This window comes from Anomaloglossus baeobatrachus, chromosome 4 (assembly GCF_048569485.1).
Source record: "Anomaloglossus baeobatrachus isolate aAnoBae1 chromosome 4, aAnoBae1.hap1, whole genome shotgun sequence".
In the NCBI taxonomy this organism is placed as follows: domain Eukaryota; kingdom Metazoa; phylum Chordata; class Amphibia; order Anura; family Aromobatidae; genus Anomaloglossus; species Anomaloglossus baeobatrachus.
Window position 1 is genome coordinate 407013445 of NC_134356.1, and position 18642 is coordinate 407032086.

General features: G+C 48.4%; 1 protein-coding gene across 2 annotated transcripts in view; it reads right to left on the reverse strand.

The window, feature by feature from the left end:
* NET1 (neuroepithelial cell transforming 1) overlaps nt 1-18642 on the reverse strand; it is a 79428-nt gene that overhangs the window by 7260 nt on the left and 53526 nt on the right. The window contains exon 1 of one of the 2 annotated variants that reach the window (XM_075345344.1): nt 1511-1769. The exons of the other annotated variant lie outside the window; for it this stretch is intronic. Within the exon in view, the coding sequence (XP_075201459.1) occupies nt 1511-1603 (93 nt within the window). The 5' untranslated portion in view covers nt 1604-1769. Of the gene's footprint in view, nt 1-1510; nt 1770-18642 lie in introns of those variants that run through there. 2 annotated transcript variants of the gene reach the window in all.

Genomic DNA, 18642 nt, shown 5'->3' on the forward strand with positions numbered 1-18642 from the left:
GTTGTGCCGATCAATTATGTTTTCCGCGATCGAACCCCCACAAATCAGTGATCACATATCCTGTGAGTAGGCAATAAGTTATCTTTACTGGAAAACCCCTTTAATCAGATCTGTAGGAAATCACAGAGGCATTTGGTGACCTATTATACATATCTTTACACTGTTCACTTTCACCGTCATTGATCTCACATGGTGTAATAATTACTATGTGAACTTAGAGACAAGTGAGAACATCACTGCCCTTTAATGAAATCGCCATCTGGAAACCAAATATCTCCATTCATCCCTCCATCAAGGATCTCCTTTCTACATGAAATCTTATCTTTAGATTAGATTTCCTACAATGGGCCACATCCATGTATGCATCCAAAAGGTTAAAGAACAGCCCTTTTGAGACCCGAGTCCTTCACCAGAAGTCAAAGTAAGGACAATGGTTTCCTATATCCAGAGAATGGCAGGTGTGAAAGCAATTATGTCTTGGCCTCATATTACAGGGCCACTGACTTCATCATACGTTAAAATGTGGTCACAGATGAAGGGACAATGGCGCCTCTTGTTCTAATAGATGAAAACCACCTGCCGGTGAGAAGTAATCCATGTACTCCCTATGGCAGTTTGGAGATACTGACAAACAGGTTATGCCTGAAAGTGCACAGGCGTCGGGAGTCACCGGCTGCCCCATACATTGCTATAATAAAGCCACTTCAATGCTACTACTGTAAGCTTTCTTCACTCACAATATCATTATCAGGCCATAGCAGCAGACTAGAAGACGTCAGTCTACAATTTATGTACCCAAACTGTACTGTTCTTCAGTGTAACACAACCACATAGCAGCCTAAAGGGAAGAACACCGAACGTTCTACGCTCCAGGGATAAATGCCAGAAAAATGTATCTAAAAATCAGCATATAGATATTTATTCATCATATGCTAAAGACATTAGTCCCACACGCGGACCAGCACAATGTCACCCTGTGTTCTCCCCTGAAAGGGATGCATTGAGGAAAGTCACTTCAAAAGACAAAATATACAAGAAGCGGACAGGAAGACAAACTGAGCAACAGATAAGGCTCAACTGTGGTGAAAAGTACAAAGAAGTGCTTCAGCGGCGGGCCAAGACGATTCTGTTCTTGTAAGGCAAGCAATTTTATTATAAGGAGAACACACGGCTTCCAGCTCTTTATGGAAATCTGCGAGCGTGAACCATGACTAAACACAACTCCATTATGTTGTAGGAGGGACACATCCATGACACACGAGGGGCACAGAAGCCTGGGCTGCCGTAAGAGGGGAACGTGAGCCCGCATGATATATTACACAGAATTACTATATATTTATATCTGTTTATAGCAATCCTTGAGATATACATCTGCCATAAGATATAAACTATATAGTAATAGAAAGGATATCAGTGAATTAGGACAGTCAGGGCTTTATATGACCTGATATGAGATATACATATGTATTACAGTTACATCTACATAGAAAGCCATCAGAGCAGAACATACCTCCAATTCCTTAGATGCCTGATTCTGTACCGCTATCACCTGAATAGTCCTTTTAATAGGCAAGAGACCACCGATTTCATCATGAGCCACCATACTTTATAATATGTTCCTCACACAAATAGCTACTAGTCCAGGTTAGACGCCCAAGCCCTTGAGGGGCTCTTAGGTTTTCATAGACAAGTCTCCGGTGTGCTAAGAAACACTCACAGCTCCTTCCCATACTGCATACTTCCCTTGTATCAAATGGAGTGAGCTTCCCAAAGTGCAGCAACTGTGCTAAACTTAAGGCGGGGAGGAGCTGCCTCAGCTGCCATGGGCGGCTTCCAGTGGAATGCCATGTCATTTGTCTGACAGCTGGTACACCTACATTCTGCTGATCGGGTTACAGCAGCACAGACCGTGCTCTCACAAAAGCCCCAGGAAAGAGAAGTACAGACCATGGAGGGGAGAGCTTTACATACATGGCTGCCGGGCACAAGCTAGGTCACTACTAGGGTCTACACAACAGCACAGACCGTGCTCTCACAAAAGCCCCAGGAAAGAGAAGTACAGACCATGGAGGGGAGAGCTTTACATACATGGCTGCCGGGCACAAGCTAGGTCACTACTAGGGTCTACACAACAGCACAGACCGTGCTCTCACAAAAGCCCCAGGAAAGAGAAGTACAGACCATGGAGGGGAGAGCTTTACATACATGGCTGACGGGCACAAGCTAGGTCACTACTAGGGTCTACACAACAGCACAGACCGTGCTCTCACAAAAGCCCCAGGAAAGAGAAGTACAGACCATGGAGGGGAGAGCTTTACATACATGGCTGACGGGCACAAGCTAGGTCACTACTAGGGTGTACACAAGTATACAGCACAGGCAGTACTCGAGATCCCAGCCATTGAATCTAGTACAGAGTCGTATAGAGTCACAGCCTTTGTAATCCGTACAATGTGTCACCCCAATATATTTTACATGGGAAAGATACAAGTAATAATGGCTTAAAAAAATAAATAGTATAGGAGACAAAGAAACAGTGCAAGTAAAACTAAAAAAGCAAACAAAACAAAAAAACCCCAAAACTTTAGCATAGGGTACACACAAGTATTTTCGGTCCAAGCGCGGTCTGTGAAACAAAAAAAAAAATAAATAAAATAAAAAAAAAAAACAGCATGCGGACCAACGTTATTCAACGGGTAGTGCAGATGAGCCATTTTTTTCACTAACTAAATCTGCATGTAGAAAAAAAAATGTCAACATGCTGTAGTATCTTCGGAGTGTCCGATAGAACTTCCTATTGAAGTCTATTAATGCACAAACATTATCGGATACCATATAGAGCCACAATATAGTATCTGTTTTTTTCTCTATAGATAAAGAATTGCAATTTAACATAGGAAACTAAAAATAGCCTTGTAAATATAGCTGCTGTCAAAATAAAGATTGCACACGGGTGACAACTGAGAAAAAAAAAAAAAATCATCATCTGAATTTTGTGGCTGAAATTCATAGGATATTTTTCATTCGTGATCTTACCTAGAGCCCTGTTCCCCAACTCCATCACCGATCCTGGTGCTTGCGCACCTGCTGGAGGACGTGGGGTTCCAGGACTTATGCTCCTACATCTACATCATTCACACTGTTTTGTAGTGGACTTTGACTTTCACAATCAGAGAAAATCCGAGCCAATTAAGAAACAGATACACAACAAAGTGACAGCCTGGAGTCTTTAATTCTGCTCAGCGCAGGTCATTTGCCATAGATTTAGGAGATGACAAGTGCCTAGCCCTTTTTAGGTCCTTCCACTTATCACGAGGGTCCTGTTCTGCCTCCATTGCAATAGTGTAGTGTTGCACACTTTATTTCATTCTTATTACTTCAGGAGGATTTCTTTTAGGGAATGTGCACACGATAAGGACACACAGAACACACTGCGTCCTGGACACAGCATGTCCTCTCCTGTGGGGCCTGATCATGAGACCGCAGCTGCCCGTGCCCATGATCAGGGTTTGGGCCACTATGGTCCCTGTTCTCCCTGCAGAGAACACTCGCGGCTCCACAGCATAAATTGACATGCTACGGCCCTGGAGGCCACACAACATACCAGTTTACGCTGCAGGAAAAATAAGCACAATGGGAATGGGATTTCTATCAATCCCATCCACTGTGCTTGTGCTGCACAACGCAGCGAAAACACACTGCGTGCAAAACGCTGTGAACACTAATCGTGGCCACGCAGCCTTAACCTTGTTTCTTTCCTGTGTTTTAGTTATATTTCTCACTAATGGATTTCAATGTGTGGTTGCTTGAATAATATACTTTAACAACTTAGTGGATAGTTTGACGCCATTACCCATTACACCTAGTAGGAGTCCGGAGATGGGCTGTAAATGTCATGGGCACTATTGACTGCAGGATAAAATGGTTAAGGGGAACTCATCATCACCTCCAGAAACACCATTTACTTTCAGGTATAGTGGTAATCCACAGGTAAATAGTTGCCAATAGCCATCTTACTGAAACAGTCACAATTGTATTCTCTCTGCAGCCGCTCACTTCCAATCAGAGGTGGTGCAGTGACTAGCAGCTCTCTTTCACGCCATGACACACTGAGCCTGCTCTGCAGCACGTGAGCGGTGAGTGTGTGCAGAGCACGCTGTCAGTGTGCCAGGTTAGTGATTACAGTATAGTGAGTGGTAATCTACACTACATCAAGTAGTGGAGTAACTTCAGGAATTAACTGAAGTTCATTTCCTACCTGTAGCCACTGCTCTAGTAAGGCAGATACGCATGATTTAAATAGCATTTATTGGCAAATTACCCCTATAGTTACATGTGAACAGCATTGCTGGAGGTGACACTGTCGCGGGCGGGGAGGGGAACGCTGCGCTCACCACGCTCAGGTCCGGCGCTGCTGCTGCTCGGTGGCTCGAGCGGTGGGCCGGATCCGGGGACTCGAGCGGTGCTCCTCGCCCGTGAGTGAAAGGGGAATAGTTTTTGGGGTTTTGGGAAGTCAGTTTGTGACGCCACCCACGGTTGTGGTGAGGTTGGGACACCACCGCTGCTCTGGACGGGGATCCCGGGAGCGATGACAGGGAGCAACCGAGATGTTTCTCTCCCCTCTGTGGGTAGGGGGTTTTTGGTGGTCCCGGGGCCCAGTGATGGTGACTGGAAAGTGGATAGCGGGGTTTGGTAGGTGCAGGGTCGCGGGGGCAGCGCGGTTCCAGATGGCACGGCGGCACTCACTCAGCCAGTAACGTAGACTGAGTCTCTGGTAAAACAAACGGCTGGATGGACGGGTCCCGATCTGGCTTCCTTTCCCGCCTCCAGGACAGTGAACTCCTCAGTGGGTGGGGCCAACCGCCTGGCTCCACCCCACCTGGTGTGGACATCAGACCCTGGAGGGAGGGAACAAGGATTTGTGTGTGTGACTGATGTGCCTAACCGGAGTGTGTTGTTGCAGTACCTGTGACGTCCTGGCTTGTCCACATTCCCTTCAAAAGGGACTCTGAACACTCAATCTGTGCTGATAAAGTACAGGCACTCAGGGAATCATGGTGGGGGCTAATCATTTAAGTACACCTTCCCCCCTATCTCCACCCTTCTCTGGCTCTATGAAATCACAGCTGTCAAAGAAGAGGGGAGGTTGGAGATTGAGGGAATATGAGCAGGAGAGAATAACGGTTTGAACCAAGTACAGGGGCTCTGTGCATCATAGTGGGGCTAAACATTGAAATACACTACCTCACCTGCTAGTTTTCCATCTATCATTTCCCTTCTCTGGCTCCATGATGCCAGAGCTGTCAAAGAAGAAGAGGAAGGCAAAGTGAGGAAAAACAAGCAGGTGAGATGTTGTATGTAAAGGATTATCCCCACCATGATGCATGAATGCCTGTACTTGGTTTGAATAGTCATTCTGTGCTGACAGCGACCCTTTAAACAAACAAGATAAGAATGGACCCCGGCCATTGCAACCAACACTCACTGCATATGGAGTAGAGTAAAGCACCCCACACAATACATAGCTCGTCTGTGTTTATGAGAGGGGCGCTGCCAGAAATTTCTGGCATCAGCTTATCTCACCAAGAATAAGGCTATGCTCCCACGGGGACAGTGTCCTGCGGATATTACCGCAGGAGCTCCCAGGAAACCGCACCACAACTTTTGTCTGTTTCCATGCTGCGGATATGGTGCGGGCATTCTGCATTGAGGATACAGTACCATGGCTTCGGCACTGCATCCTCAATGCAGAACAAGTGCTACAGTGATCGGGGCGTTCATATTACTTACCTCCATCATGCAGCACCTCGCTTTCCGGCGGCCGTGTCACTCTGTCATCGTCCGCTGCACTGTGCAGAAGGTGGGCGGCCTGAACTAGCTCCGGCTGTCACATGACCAGAGCACGTGCAGGCCCCGCCCACCTCTTCCTTCCTGTACCTAGAACCACCGCGCTGCTGTACACCGGACGGAGAAAGTGACTCCGGTGAGGCAGGTAAGTATATGGGACCCTGCGGAGAAATCCGCAGGAATAATTGACATGCTGCTGATTTTTCCGCAGGGAAATCAGCATTATTTCCGCTGCGGAAAAATCCGCAGTGTGGGCACAGCAGTTCCCAAATGCCATAGAAATGGCTGGGGAGCAGCTGTGCTGCAGATTTTTGAAAAATCTGCGGAATTTCCACAAAACTCCGCGCCAAATTTCGCACATTTTCCACAGCGTGGGCACATAGCCTAACAGTAGTGGCAGTCTGAAAATCAAACATACCAGATTCTTATCTCTCAAATATCTGATGGGGGAAGAGTTTGGACCCCCCACCCCCATACAAATGCTGTTGGTTAAGCTAACGATATCGGTATGTTAAACTAATGACAGTCTTATGTGTATGGTGGAGGCCTTGAACTCCTGAGCCACCAACAACACCATCTGCCCCAAATATATACCCCAGGTGACTTTATTCTTCTAAAGGAATCGCCCCTCTACATAGACCGTGCTTGCCATAAGCTCCAGCGCACACATGGATTCTCATTACTAACCATTCTCCACCAGACAGCATGGGTGGTCTCAATATAGATATGGTTGGCACCTCTGGGGCATCTATCAAACATGGGAATGCCATAAATGTCTGACAAAAATAAAGTGGTGCTAGTAGAGCAATGGCATAGCAAAATGTAAGTGACTGTGAATGGCACAACCACTGTCCCGCTTGGTTTACTTATTTAGGTTTTATTTTCAGTAACATACATTTAAAAAGGTTATTTATAACCAGGGGTGAATGGACTACTTCATAAGCAATGGTATTACACACAGAAAGGCAGACAAAACCCAAACACACAGCACTGCACAAGAACAAAGCCCGAGCTCTGGGACAGGCAGTAGCAGATCAGAGGTAATTGTGTGCCAGGACGGGCCGCACTGCAGTTATTTTTGGCATTAGCCTTTATAAAACCTCAAGAGCAAATCCTACAGAATATTTCCAATTACACAAGGTGTGGCTATCTGGCTCCCCTTGTATTTGTACAAGACCGACTTGCACCAGAAAAGTGACAAATATAGCTTAAGACTATGCGCCCACAATCTGTTTGCATTGCGTTTCTGCTGCGTCCAAAACGCTGCGATGAACTGTAAACCATAGTGGATGGGATTTCTAGAAATCCCACGCCCACTGTGCTTGTTTTTCCCGCAGCAAAACCTGACCCGCCGGTGCTTCTTTCCGAGCCACAAGCATGTCATTTGTTTGTTGCGGAGTCGCAAGCATTCTCCGCAGGGAGAACACAAGTGAGAGACCGCAACTGCCAGAGCCAGGATTGTGGGCACCAGCAGCTGCGGTCTGCGCGGAGGAGACTTGCAACCCCGCAGATGAGGACCCGCTGCATCCAGGACACCACGTGTCCTGCTCGTGGGCACATATCCTAAGGCTATGTGCCCACGCTGTGGATTTTGCAGCGGATTTACCGAAAATCTGCAGCAGCGGCACTTCCAAGCCATTTCAATGGCATTTTGGAAATGCTGTGTCCATGCTGCGGATTTTTACGCTGCGGATTTGCCACGGATTTTGATGCAGAAAAGAAGGGAATTTTGTTTACTTACCGTAAATTCCTTTTCTTCTAGCTCCAATTGGGAGACCCAGACAATTGGGTGTATAGGCTATGCCTCCGGAGGCCGCACAAAGTATTACACTAAAAGTGTAAAGCCCCTCCCCTTCTGCCTATACACCCCCCGTGCTCCCACGGGCTCCTCAGTTTTGGTGCAAAAGCAAGAAGGAGGAAAGAAATTATAAACTGGTTTAAAGTAAATTCAATCCGAAGGAATATCGGAGAACTGAAACCATTCAACATGAACAACATGTGTACACAAAAAAACAGGGGCGGGTGCTGGGTCTCCCAATTGGAGCTAGAAGAAAAGGAATTTACGGTAAGTAAACAAAATTCCCTTCTTCTTTGTCGCTCCATTGGGAGACCCAGACAATTGGGACGTCCAAAAGCAGTCCCTGGGTGGGTAAATAATACCTCATAATAGAGCCGTAACGGCTCCATCCTACAGGTGGGCAACCGCCGCCTGAAGGACTCGCCTACCTAGGCTGGCATCTGCCGAAGCATAGGTATGCACCTGATAGTGTTTCGTGAAAGTGTGCAGGCTCGACCAGGTAGCCGCCTGACACACCTGCTGAGCCGTAGCCTGGTGCCTCAAAGCCCAGGACGCACCCACGGCTCTGGTAGAATGGGCCTTCAGCCCTGAGGGAACCGGAAGCCCAGCAGAACGGTAAGCTTCGAGAATTGGTTCCTTGATCCACCGAGCCAGGGTTGATTTGGAAGCCTGTGACCCTTTACGCTGGCCAGCGACAAGGACAAAGAGTGCACCCGAGCGGCGCAGGGGCGCCGTACGAGAAATGTAGAGTCTGAGTGCTCTCACCAGATCTAACAAGTGCAAATCCTTTTCACATTGGTGAACTGGATGAGGACAAAAAGAGGGTAAGGAGATATCCTGATTGAGCTGAAAGGGGGATACCACCTTAGGGAGAAATTCCGGAACCGGACGCAGAACCACCTTGTCCTGGTGAAACACCAGGAAGGGGGCTTTGCATGACAGAGCTGCCAGCTCAGACACTCTCCGAAGTGAAGTGACTGCTACTAGGAAAACCACTTTCTGCGAAAGGCGTGCGAGAGAAATATCCCTCATTGGCTCGAACGGTGGTTTCTGAAGAACCATCAGCACCCTGTTCAGATCCCAGGGTTCCAACGGACGTTTGTAAGGAGGAACGATGTGACAAACCCCCTGCAGAAACGTGCGTACCTGTGGAAGTCTGGCCAGGCGCTTCTGAAAAAACACAGAGAGCGCAGAGACTTGTCCCTTAAGGGAGCCGAGTGACAAACCCTTTTCCAATCCGGACTGAAGAAAGGACAGGAAAGTGGGCAAGGCAAATGGCCAAAGAGAAAAACCCCGAGCAGAGCACCACGACAGGAATATTTTCCACGTCCTGTGGTAGATCTTGGCGGACGTTGGTTTCCTAGCCTGTCTCATAGTGGCAATGACCTCCTGGGATAATCCTGAAGACGCTAAGATCCAGGACTCAATGGCCACACAGTCAGGTTGAGGGCCGCAGAATTCAGATGGAAAAACGGCCCTTGAGACAGCAAGTCTGGTCGGTCTGGTAGTGCCCACGGTTGGCCGACCGTGAGATGCCACAGATCTGGGTACCACGACCTCCTCGGCCAGTCTGGAGCGACGAGGATGGCGCGGTGGCAGTCGGCCCTGATCTTGCGTAACACTCTGGGCAACAGTGCCAGCAGAGGAAACACATAAGGGAGTTGAAACTGCGACCAATCTTGAACTAAGGCGTCTGCCGCCAGAGCTCTGTGATCGTGAGAACGTGCCATGAATGCCGTGACCTTGTTGTTGTGCCGGGACGCCATTAGGTCGACGTCCGGCATCCCCCAGCGGCAACAGATCTCCTGAAACACGTCCGGGTGAAGGGACCATTCCCCTGCGTCCATGCCCTGGCGACTGAGAAAATCTGCTTCCCAGTTTTCCACGCCTGGGATGTGAACTGCGGAGATGGTGGAGGCCGTGGCTTCCACCCACATCAAAATCCGCCGGACTTCCTGGAAGGCTTGCCGACTGCGTGTTCCTCCTTGGTGGTTGATGTAAGCCACCGCTGTGGAGTTGTCCGACTGAATTCGGATCTGCTTGCCTTCCAGCCACTGCTGGAACGCTTTCAGGGCAAGGTACACTGCCCTGATCTCCAGAACATTGATCTGAAGTGAGGACTCTTGCTGGGTCCACGTACCCTGAGCCCTGTGGTGGAGAAAGACTGCTCCCCACCCTGACAGACTCGCGTCCGTCGTGACCACCGCTCAGGATGGGGGTAGGAAGGATTTCCCCTTCGATAATGAAGTGGGAAGAAGCCACCACCGAAGGGAAGCTTTGGTTGCCTGAGAGAGGGAGACGTTCCTGTCGAGGGACGTCGGCTTCCTGTCCCATTTGCGTAGGATGTCCCATTGAAGAGGACGCAGGTGAAACTGCGCGAAAGGAACTGCCTCCATTGCTGCCACCATCTTCCCCAGGAAGTGCATGAGGCGCCTCAAGGGGTGTGACTGACCTTGAAGGAGAGATTGCACCCCCGTCTGTAGTGAACGCTGCTTGTTCAGCGGAAGCTTCACTATCGCTGAGAGGGTATGAAACTCCATGCCAAGATATGTCAGCGATTGGGCCGGTGTCAGATTTGACTTTGGAAAATTGATGATCCACCCGAAACTCTGGAGAGTCTCCAGAGTAGCGGTGAGGCTGTGCTGGCATGCCTCTTGAGAGGGAGCCTTGACCAGCAGGTCGTCTAAGTAAGGGATCACCGAGTGACCCTGAGAGTGGAGGACCGCAACTACTGCAGCCATGACCTTGGTGAAAACCCGTGGGGCTGTCGCCAGGCCGAACGGCAGTGCCACGAACTGAAGGTGTTCGTCTCCTATGGCGAAGCGCAGGAAGCGCTGATGCTCTGGAGCAATCGGTACGTGGAGATAAGCATCTTTGATATCGATCGATGCAAGGAAATCTCCTTGGGACATTGAGGCGATGACGGAGCGGAGGGATTCCATCCGGAACCACCTGGTCTTTACGTGTTTGTTGAGCAGTTTTAGGTCCAGGACAGGACGGAAAGACCCGTCCTTCTTTGGAACCACAAACAGGTTGGAGTAAAAACCGTGACCCTGTTGCTGAAGAGGAACAGGGACCACCACTCCTTCTGCCTTCAGAGTGCCCAGCGCCTGCAGAAGAGCATCGGCTCGCTCGGGAGGCGGAGATGTTCAGAAAAATCGAGTCGGAGGACGAGAGCTGAACTCTATCCTGTAACCGTGAGACAGAATGTCTCTCACCCAACTGTCTTTTACCTGTGGCAGCCAGGTGTCGGAAAAGCGGGAGAGCCTGCCACCGACCGAGGATGCGATGTGAGGGGGCCGTAAGTCATGAGGAAGCCGCCTTGGTAGCGGCACCTCCGGCGGTCTTTTTAGGGCGTGACTTAGACCGCCATGGATCGGAGTTCCTCTGATCCTTCTGAGGCCTTTTGGACGAGGAGAATTGGGAACTGCCCGCACCCCGAAAGGACCGAAACCTCGACTGTCCCCTCCTCTGTTGGGGTAATTTTGGTTTGGCCTGGGGTAAGGATGTTTCCTTTCCCTTGGATTGTTTGATGATTTCATCCAGCCTCTCACCAAACAAACGGTCGCCAGAAATTGGCAAACCGGTTAAGCACTTTTTGGAAGCCGAATCTGCCTTCCATTCCCGTAGCCACAAGGCCCTGCGTATTGCCACCGAATTGTCGGCTGCAACCGCCGTACGGCTCGCAGAGTCCAGGACAGCATTAATAGCGTAGGACGCAAATGCCGACGTTTGAGAGGTTATGGACGCCACTTGCGGCGCAGACGTATGTGTGAGTGCGTCAATTTGCGCCTGACCCGCTGAAATAGCTTGGAGTGCCCATACGGCTGCGAATGCTGGAGCAAAAGATGCGCCGATAGCTTCATAGATGGATTTCAACCAGAGCTCCATCTGTCTGTCAGTGGCATCCTTGAGCGAAGCCCCATCTTCAACTGCAACTATGGATCTAGCCGCCAGTCTGGAGATTGGAGGATCCACCTTGGGACACTGAGTCCAGCCCTTGACCACGTCAGGGGGGAAGGGATAACGTGTATCCTTAAGGCGCTTGGAAAAACGCTTATCTGGACAAACTCGGTGTTTCTGGACTGCTTCTCTGAAGTCGGAGTGGTCCAGAAACATACTCGTACGCTTGGGGAACCTGAAACGGAATTTCTCCTGCTGAGAGGCGGACTCCTCCACTGGAGGAGCCGAGGGAGAAATATCCAACATTTGATTTATGGACGCGATAAGATCATTCACTATGGCGTCACCATCAGGAGTATCAAGGTTGAGAGCGGCCTCAGGATCAGAATCCTGATCAGCTACCTCCGGGTCATCATACAGAGAGTCCTCCCTCTGAGACCCTGAACAATGTGATGAGGTCGAGGGGATTTCCCAGCGAGCTCGCTTAGGCGGTCTAGGGCTGCGGTCCGTGTCAGAGACCTCACCCCGGGATCTATGAGACACCCCGGGGGAACATTGTTGTCCCAACTGAGGGGAACCAGGGGGCAATGATTCCACAGTGCCCATGGTCTGAGATACCGGTCTGGACTGCAAAGCTTCTAGAATCTTAGCGATAGTCTCAGAAAGTCTTTCAGTAAAAACTGTAAACTCCGTCCCTGTCACCTGGACAGTGTTAGCAGGTGGTTCCCCCTGGGCCCCCCTTAGCAGAGGCTCCGGCTGAGTAAGTGCCACAGGGGCCGAGCAGTGCACACAATGAGGGTCAGTGGAACCTGCCGGTAGCGAGGTCGTACATGCGGCGCAGGCAGCATAGTAAGCCTGTGTTTTGGCACCCCTGCTTCTTGTGGGCGCCATGCTGTTGTCTCCCCTGAGCAACACAATAGGGTATATAGCCAGAACTAAACCGTGCACCATACAGTGTAAAGAATAGCCTATAAACATATAACCTATAATTACACTTCTGCACAAGTGGGGCCAGCACCTCAGGTGCTGCTTACCGGCCGCTTAAAGCGGTTGTGTGGCCACCAGAAACCCTGCCTGGGTCTCCCAGAGCTTGTCCCCCCTCTGCAGCGTCAGAGTAGCTGACAGGAATGGCTGCCGGCGTCCTGAGGAGAGGAGGGAGCCGTGGGCGTGACCCAGAAAGTGCGGGAACTGGTGCCCCACTGTGCACAGTGAGGGGAGTGGAGTATGCAAAGCATGCTCCAGCCCTCAGTGCTGCCGTCCTGCACAGCGTCCCGCCCTTCCCCTGACTGGCAGGCCTGGGGGCGGGAAGAAAAAGAGACTAGGCCGCAAAAGCCGGGGACTCGAGTTATAAGCGCGGCCGCCGTATAAGCGCGGTCGGCGCGGAAGTCCCCAGCGCACTAACAGTCCCAGCCGCGCCACAGTAATAACAATGGTAGCGGCGGTCAGCGCGGTAGTCCCCATACACTAACACACTCAGCGACGCTGCAGTGTGTAATGGCACAAACGCGGTCAGCGCCGCGGTCCCCGGTGCACTAGCACACCCAGCAATGCTGGAGTGTTGCTGTGCGCGGTCCCCACGGGGACACAGAGTACCTCAAAGTAGCAGGGCCATGTCCCTGAACGATACTCGGCTCCTATCCAGCAAAGTCCTCAGGAGCTGTGGATGGAGCACGGTCTCAGTGCCTGGAGACCGATAGGATCCCACTTCACCCAGAGCCCTAAGGGGGATGGGGAAGGAAAACAGCATGTGGGCTCCAGCCTCCGTACCCGCAATGGATACCTCAACCTTAACAACACCGCCGACAAGAGTGGGGTGAGAAGGGAGCATGCTGGGGGCCCTGTAAAGGGCCCTCTTTTCTTCCATCCGACATAGTCAGCAGCTGCTGCTGACTAAGCTGTGGAGCTTATGCGTGCATGTCTGCCTCCTTCGCACAAAGCAAAAAACTGAGGAGCCCGTGGGAGCACGGGGGGTGTATAGGCAGAAGGGGAGGGGCTTTACACTTTTAGTGTAATACTTTGTGCGGCCTCCGGAGGCATAGCCTATACACCCAATTGTCTGGGTCTCCCAATGGAGCGACAAAGAAATCTGCAGCATGTCAATTGTTTGTTGCGGATTTTGGTGCGGATTTGGGTATAGAATGGGAAAAAAAAAAAAAATCCGCATCAAATCCGCGGGTGTGGATTTGCCGCGAAAGTCGCGGATTTTCAGGCAGAAAAATCCGCAGGTACATTCTACCGTGGACACATAGCCTAATAGAGTTTGTCCTGCTTCAATTGATTACAGTCCATAGGCATGCAACCAGAAAACAACAGTGACCCTCCCAGGGCTGTGGAGTCGGTAAGCCAAACCTCAGACTCAGACTCAGACTCAGACTCAGACTCAGACTCAGACTCAGACTCAGACTCAGACTCAGACTCAGACTCAGACTCAGACTCAGACTCAGACTCAGACTCAGACTCAGACTCAGACTCAGACTCAGACTCAGACTCAGACTCAGACTCAGACTCAGACTCAGACTCAGACTCAGACTCAGACTCCTACATATATTGCTTATAGTTAGGTGAAAAATTTATTGTAGTACATGAATATGTGTATGTGAACATTAGACATTTAATAATTTTTATGATACAATAATCAAGATATTTGGATAGAACATAAAATATATTTATTGGATACAACTTTAGAACACAAAAAACTGTAATAAATTGTAAATATGTAATACACTATGTAATATACAGTAGATTACATATATATCTTGTGTGTGTATATACACTGTGTATATATATATAATATTACATATTTACAATTTATTAGTTTTTTGTGTTCTAAAGTTGTATCCAATAAATATTTTATGTTCTATCCAAATATCTTGATTATTGTATCATAAAAACAATTAAATGTCTGATGTTCACATTATACTACAATAAATTTTTCACTTAAATATAAGCATTATACTAAATGTTATTATTTAGTAAAATATTCAGCACATTCTGCATTGCACTCCTGTCCCCAATTTATTATATATTTCAGGAGTCGGAGTCGGTGCATTTTATACCGACTCCGACTCCACCAAAATGAGCTCCGACTCCGACTCCACGACTCCGACTCCGACTCCACAGCCCTGGACCCTCCGCGGGTCCACTGCTGCCTGCTCACTACTGCTGCAGTCTGATTATTGGCTGCAATGGTTACAAGAGCTGAATATGTTCACACGTGTTCTTGCAGTGTTTTTTTTTTTTTTTAGTTTTATGCAAATTAAAAGCTGCTTTTTACAGTACCCGCAAAAGATAGGAGATGAAAAATCTCATGCACACAATTGCTTTTGTCTCTGACAAATAGAAAACTACTGCGTTTTTTAAAGCATTTTTCCAGTGTTTTTTGTTCGTGAAAGTAATGAGAGTGCAAAAACACAACAGCTACGCTTTTGTGGTGAATAAAACTAACTTTATTTACACATACTGCAGACAAATGAGGCCTAAAATACAGCCAAAAACGCAAACGAAAAAATGCAAAGTGTTAACATAGCCGAAATATCCCTGCTGCTAATTACTATCGCTTATATAGCGCCATAGTGTTCCGCATATTTACAGATGTGATCATCACTGCCCACATCGGGGCTCACAATCTACATTCACTATTAGTATGTCTTTGGAGTGTGGGAGGAAACACAGGGAGAATATATAAAAAAGAAGACGTTTTTCCAGCTTACCCAATATATTGTAGGATCAAGCTGCTATGACTATAGAGGCTCTTAGCACGGATATATGGTAGAAGCTCTTACCAGCACAAATAGAAGAGATTAATCCAGCGAACCAAAGTTGTAGTAGATAAAAAGTTTCTTTAGTATTTATTTCAATCAAATTAAAAAAAGTCTGTCCATAGCAGCATAAATGATGACAGAGAGGTAGGAAAAGTTACCGCTGGCGCACGGCAAGACACGTTTCGGCTAAACCATGGCAGTGATAAAGGTTTAGCCGAAACGTGTCTTGCCGTGCGCCAGCGGTAACTTTTCCTACCTCTCTGTCATCATTTATGCTGCTATGGACAGACTTTTTTTAATATGATTGAAATAAAGGACTAAAAGAAACTTTTTATCTACTACAACTTTGGCTCCAGGGAGAATATATAAACTCCTTGCAGATGTTGTCCTTGGTGGGATTTGAACCCACCATTGGCTACGCTGGTCACAAGCACTGTAGTGTAGATGAAACTTCACTGCTGCAGTCAAACATTTTATCAGTCTGCAAGCCTATGGTCTGTAAACAGCTGAAACAGAACCATTCCTTTCCTAAATAGACTCAGTTTGGAGTTTGGCTTTTTATTTAAATGCACTTTTTCTATCTGCAATTCATGGCTTAACCTCGTCTCACAAGCTTAAAATCTAGGTGATGATCTATGATGCTACACAGTCAGGCCGTAATAGTAAGGCCGGGTCCACACGGGGACTACTGCGATCCTCGCATAACACTCGGCTCACACTGGCAGCCCAGCGGGAGCCGAGTGTCAAGTGAGTGTCATTGCAATTGATGTCCGATCATGCGATCAAACCACAGCTGCGGAGGGGCGGGCCGGCACCGAGGAAGGGCGGGAGGGATTTATCTCCCTCTCTCCTCCGTTGCCAGCTATTGCCATTCTCGTTCTGCACTCGCATTACACTGGTGTTCTGCGAGTGCAGTGCGATTTTTCTTTCGCCCCATAGACTTGAATGGGTGCGAGAGAAAGAGGATCGCATTGCACCCGCAGCATGCTGCGATTGTTTTCTCGGTCTGATTAGGGCTTAGAAAATAAATCGCTCATGGGTGTTGACACAGTGTAATATTGGTCCGAGTGGAACACGATGTTTTATCACATTCCACTTGCACTGATTTTCATGCCGTGTGTCTTAAGGCCGCATTACACGCTATAATATATCTTGCGATATGTCGGCGGGGTCACGTCGTAAGTGACGCACATCCGGCATCGTAAGGTACATTGTAGTGAGTGACAAGTACGTGCGATTGAACAAAAACCCGTTCATCGTATGCACGTCGTTCATTTCTCAAGAATTGAACGTGCGGTTGTGCAATGTTCCCGAGGCAGCACACATCGCAGTGTGTGAAACCCCATTGAACGACAGCTTACTTCCTTCCACATTGTCGGCGGGAGCCGCGGACGGAAGGAGGTGGGCGGAATGTTTACGTCCCACTCATCTCCGCTTCTATTGGCCGGCTGCCGCGTGACGTCGATGTGACGCTGAACGTCACTCCCACTCCAGGAAGTGGACGTTCGCCACCCACATCGAGGTCGTATGGACGGGTAAGTACGTGTGACGGGGGTTCATTGTTTGTGCGGCACGTTCAAGAAATTGAACGTGCCGCACATACGATGGGGGCGGTTACGATCACATACGATATCGTATGCGAAGTCGTAACATGTAAAGCAGGCTTAAGGCCTAATAGTACTTCCCCCATTTAGTTCCTTTATTCCAGAAAATGGAATGAGTCGCAGAAATTAAATCCCCACTGATCAGTAGATTACGGAGTATCCCTTAAACCACTTATATAAGAAAAAATGAAGCAACAACTCATTTAAGCCCTGACTAGCAGTCACTGCTTGGGTTATTTATATGCAGCACAGGAAGACTGCTCACATTACTACCTTATCTCACATCTCCAGTGGAGCGCCTCCAGGTAAATCTGGGTTATATTAGATCAGCAGTTCTCTCTTTTTTTTTGTAATAAGGTTTCCTGATCCATTGGAAGGACATTTTTTGCTCAATCCGATTTGCACTACTGTATATTAGTTATTGTTGCTATAAAACATGGGTAGTACCTGACAAGGTAAACATGCAACTGAGTCACCAACTAAAAGAATCCGGCCTGTTACATCACGTCTTTTAGGCTACACAGTTAGGAGCTTTCTTAAAGGGATTTCTCCACCTCTCAGACAACCCATTCTCAATCACTATGTTCCACCTTGTAAAATAATGACAGGCTGGAGTCAGACGGCCGTAGTTTCTCTCATGCGATTATGCAGATGACACGCAGATCAAACTGCTGCGGGTGCGAGCCGAGTGTCATTTATGGTGATCAGATTGCTTTGTATTTCGGATCACACGTGAGGAGATTGAGAACTTAAATCAGCCGGCGTAAATTAGACTGCATTGATTAGCGCAGTCCGAAGTTTCACAAGCACTCACAGTTTGCCACGTCCGATATACACTGCCACTTGCTGCATGCAGCCATTTTTTCTCATGCTGAATAGGTATGAAAAAAATAAATAAATAATATCGCTGATCTGTACTGTCCCAAAGTTTAACATTGGACCTAGTGCTATCCAACAAAACATCGAATAAAACTTGGCTGAATTATATGCTCGTTTGAGCGAGCCATTGTTCCACCCAAGACAATATTTGCTAGGAGTTTGTATGTTCTTCCTATATTTGTGTGGGTTTCCTCCAGGTTCTCTAATTTCATCCCACACACCAAAGACATACTGATTGGGAATTTAGATTGTAAGGCCGAGGCCACACTGATATTGCTGCGCTTCCTCGCATGACACTCTGCTCACGCTCACTGCACAGCGGGAGCTGAGTCATGCAACTGTGGTCTGATTGTGCGATCAGACCACAGCTGCGGGGGGGCGGGCCGGTGCTGAGGAAGGGGGGGGGGGAGGGACGGGATTTCTCTCCCTTTCTCCTCCGTAGCCGGCTATTGCGATTCTCGCACTGCACTCGCAATACACCGGTGTAACGCGAGTGGAGTGCGATTTCTCTCACCCCATAGACTTGAATTTGCGCGAGAGAAAGGATCACATTACACCCGCAGCATGCTGCGATTGTTTTCTCGGTCCGATTAGGGCTGAGAAAATAATCACTCATGGGAGCTGCCCCATAGAGCAATATTGGTCCGAGTGGAATGCAATTTTTTTATCGCATTCCACTCGCTCCGATTTTCTCGCCATGTGTCCTAGGCCCAAGCCCCAGTGGGGACAGTAATGATCACGTCTGTAAAGCACTGTGGAATTAATGGTGCAATATAAGCAAAGCATAATAAATAAATAATATACTTCAACGGTTTTGAGCGCTATAGAATGAATAGGTCACTGCTGGAGT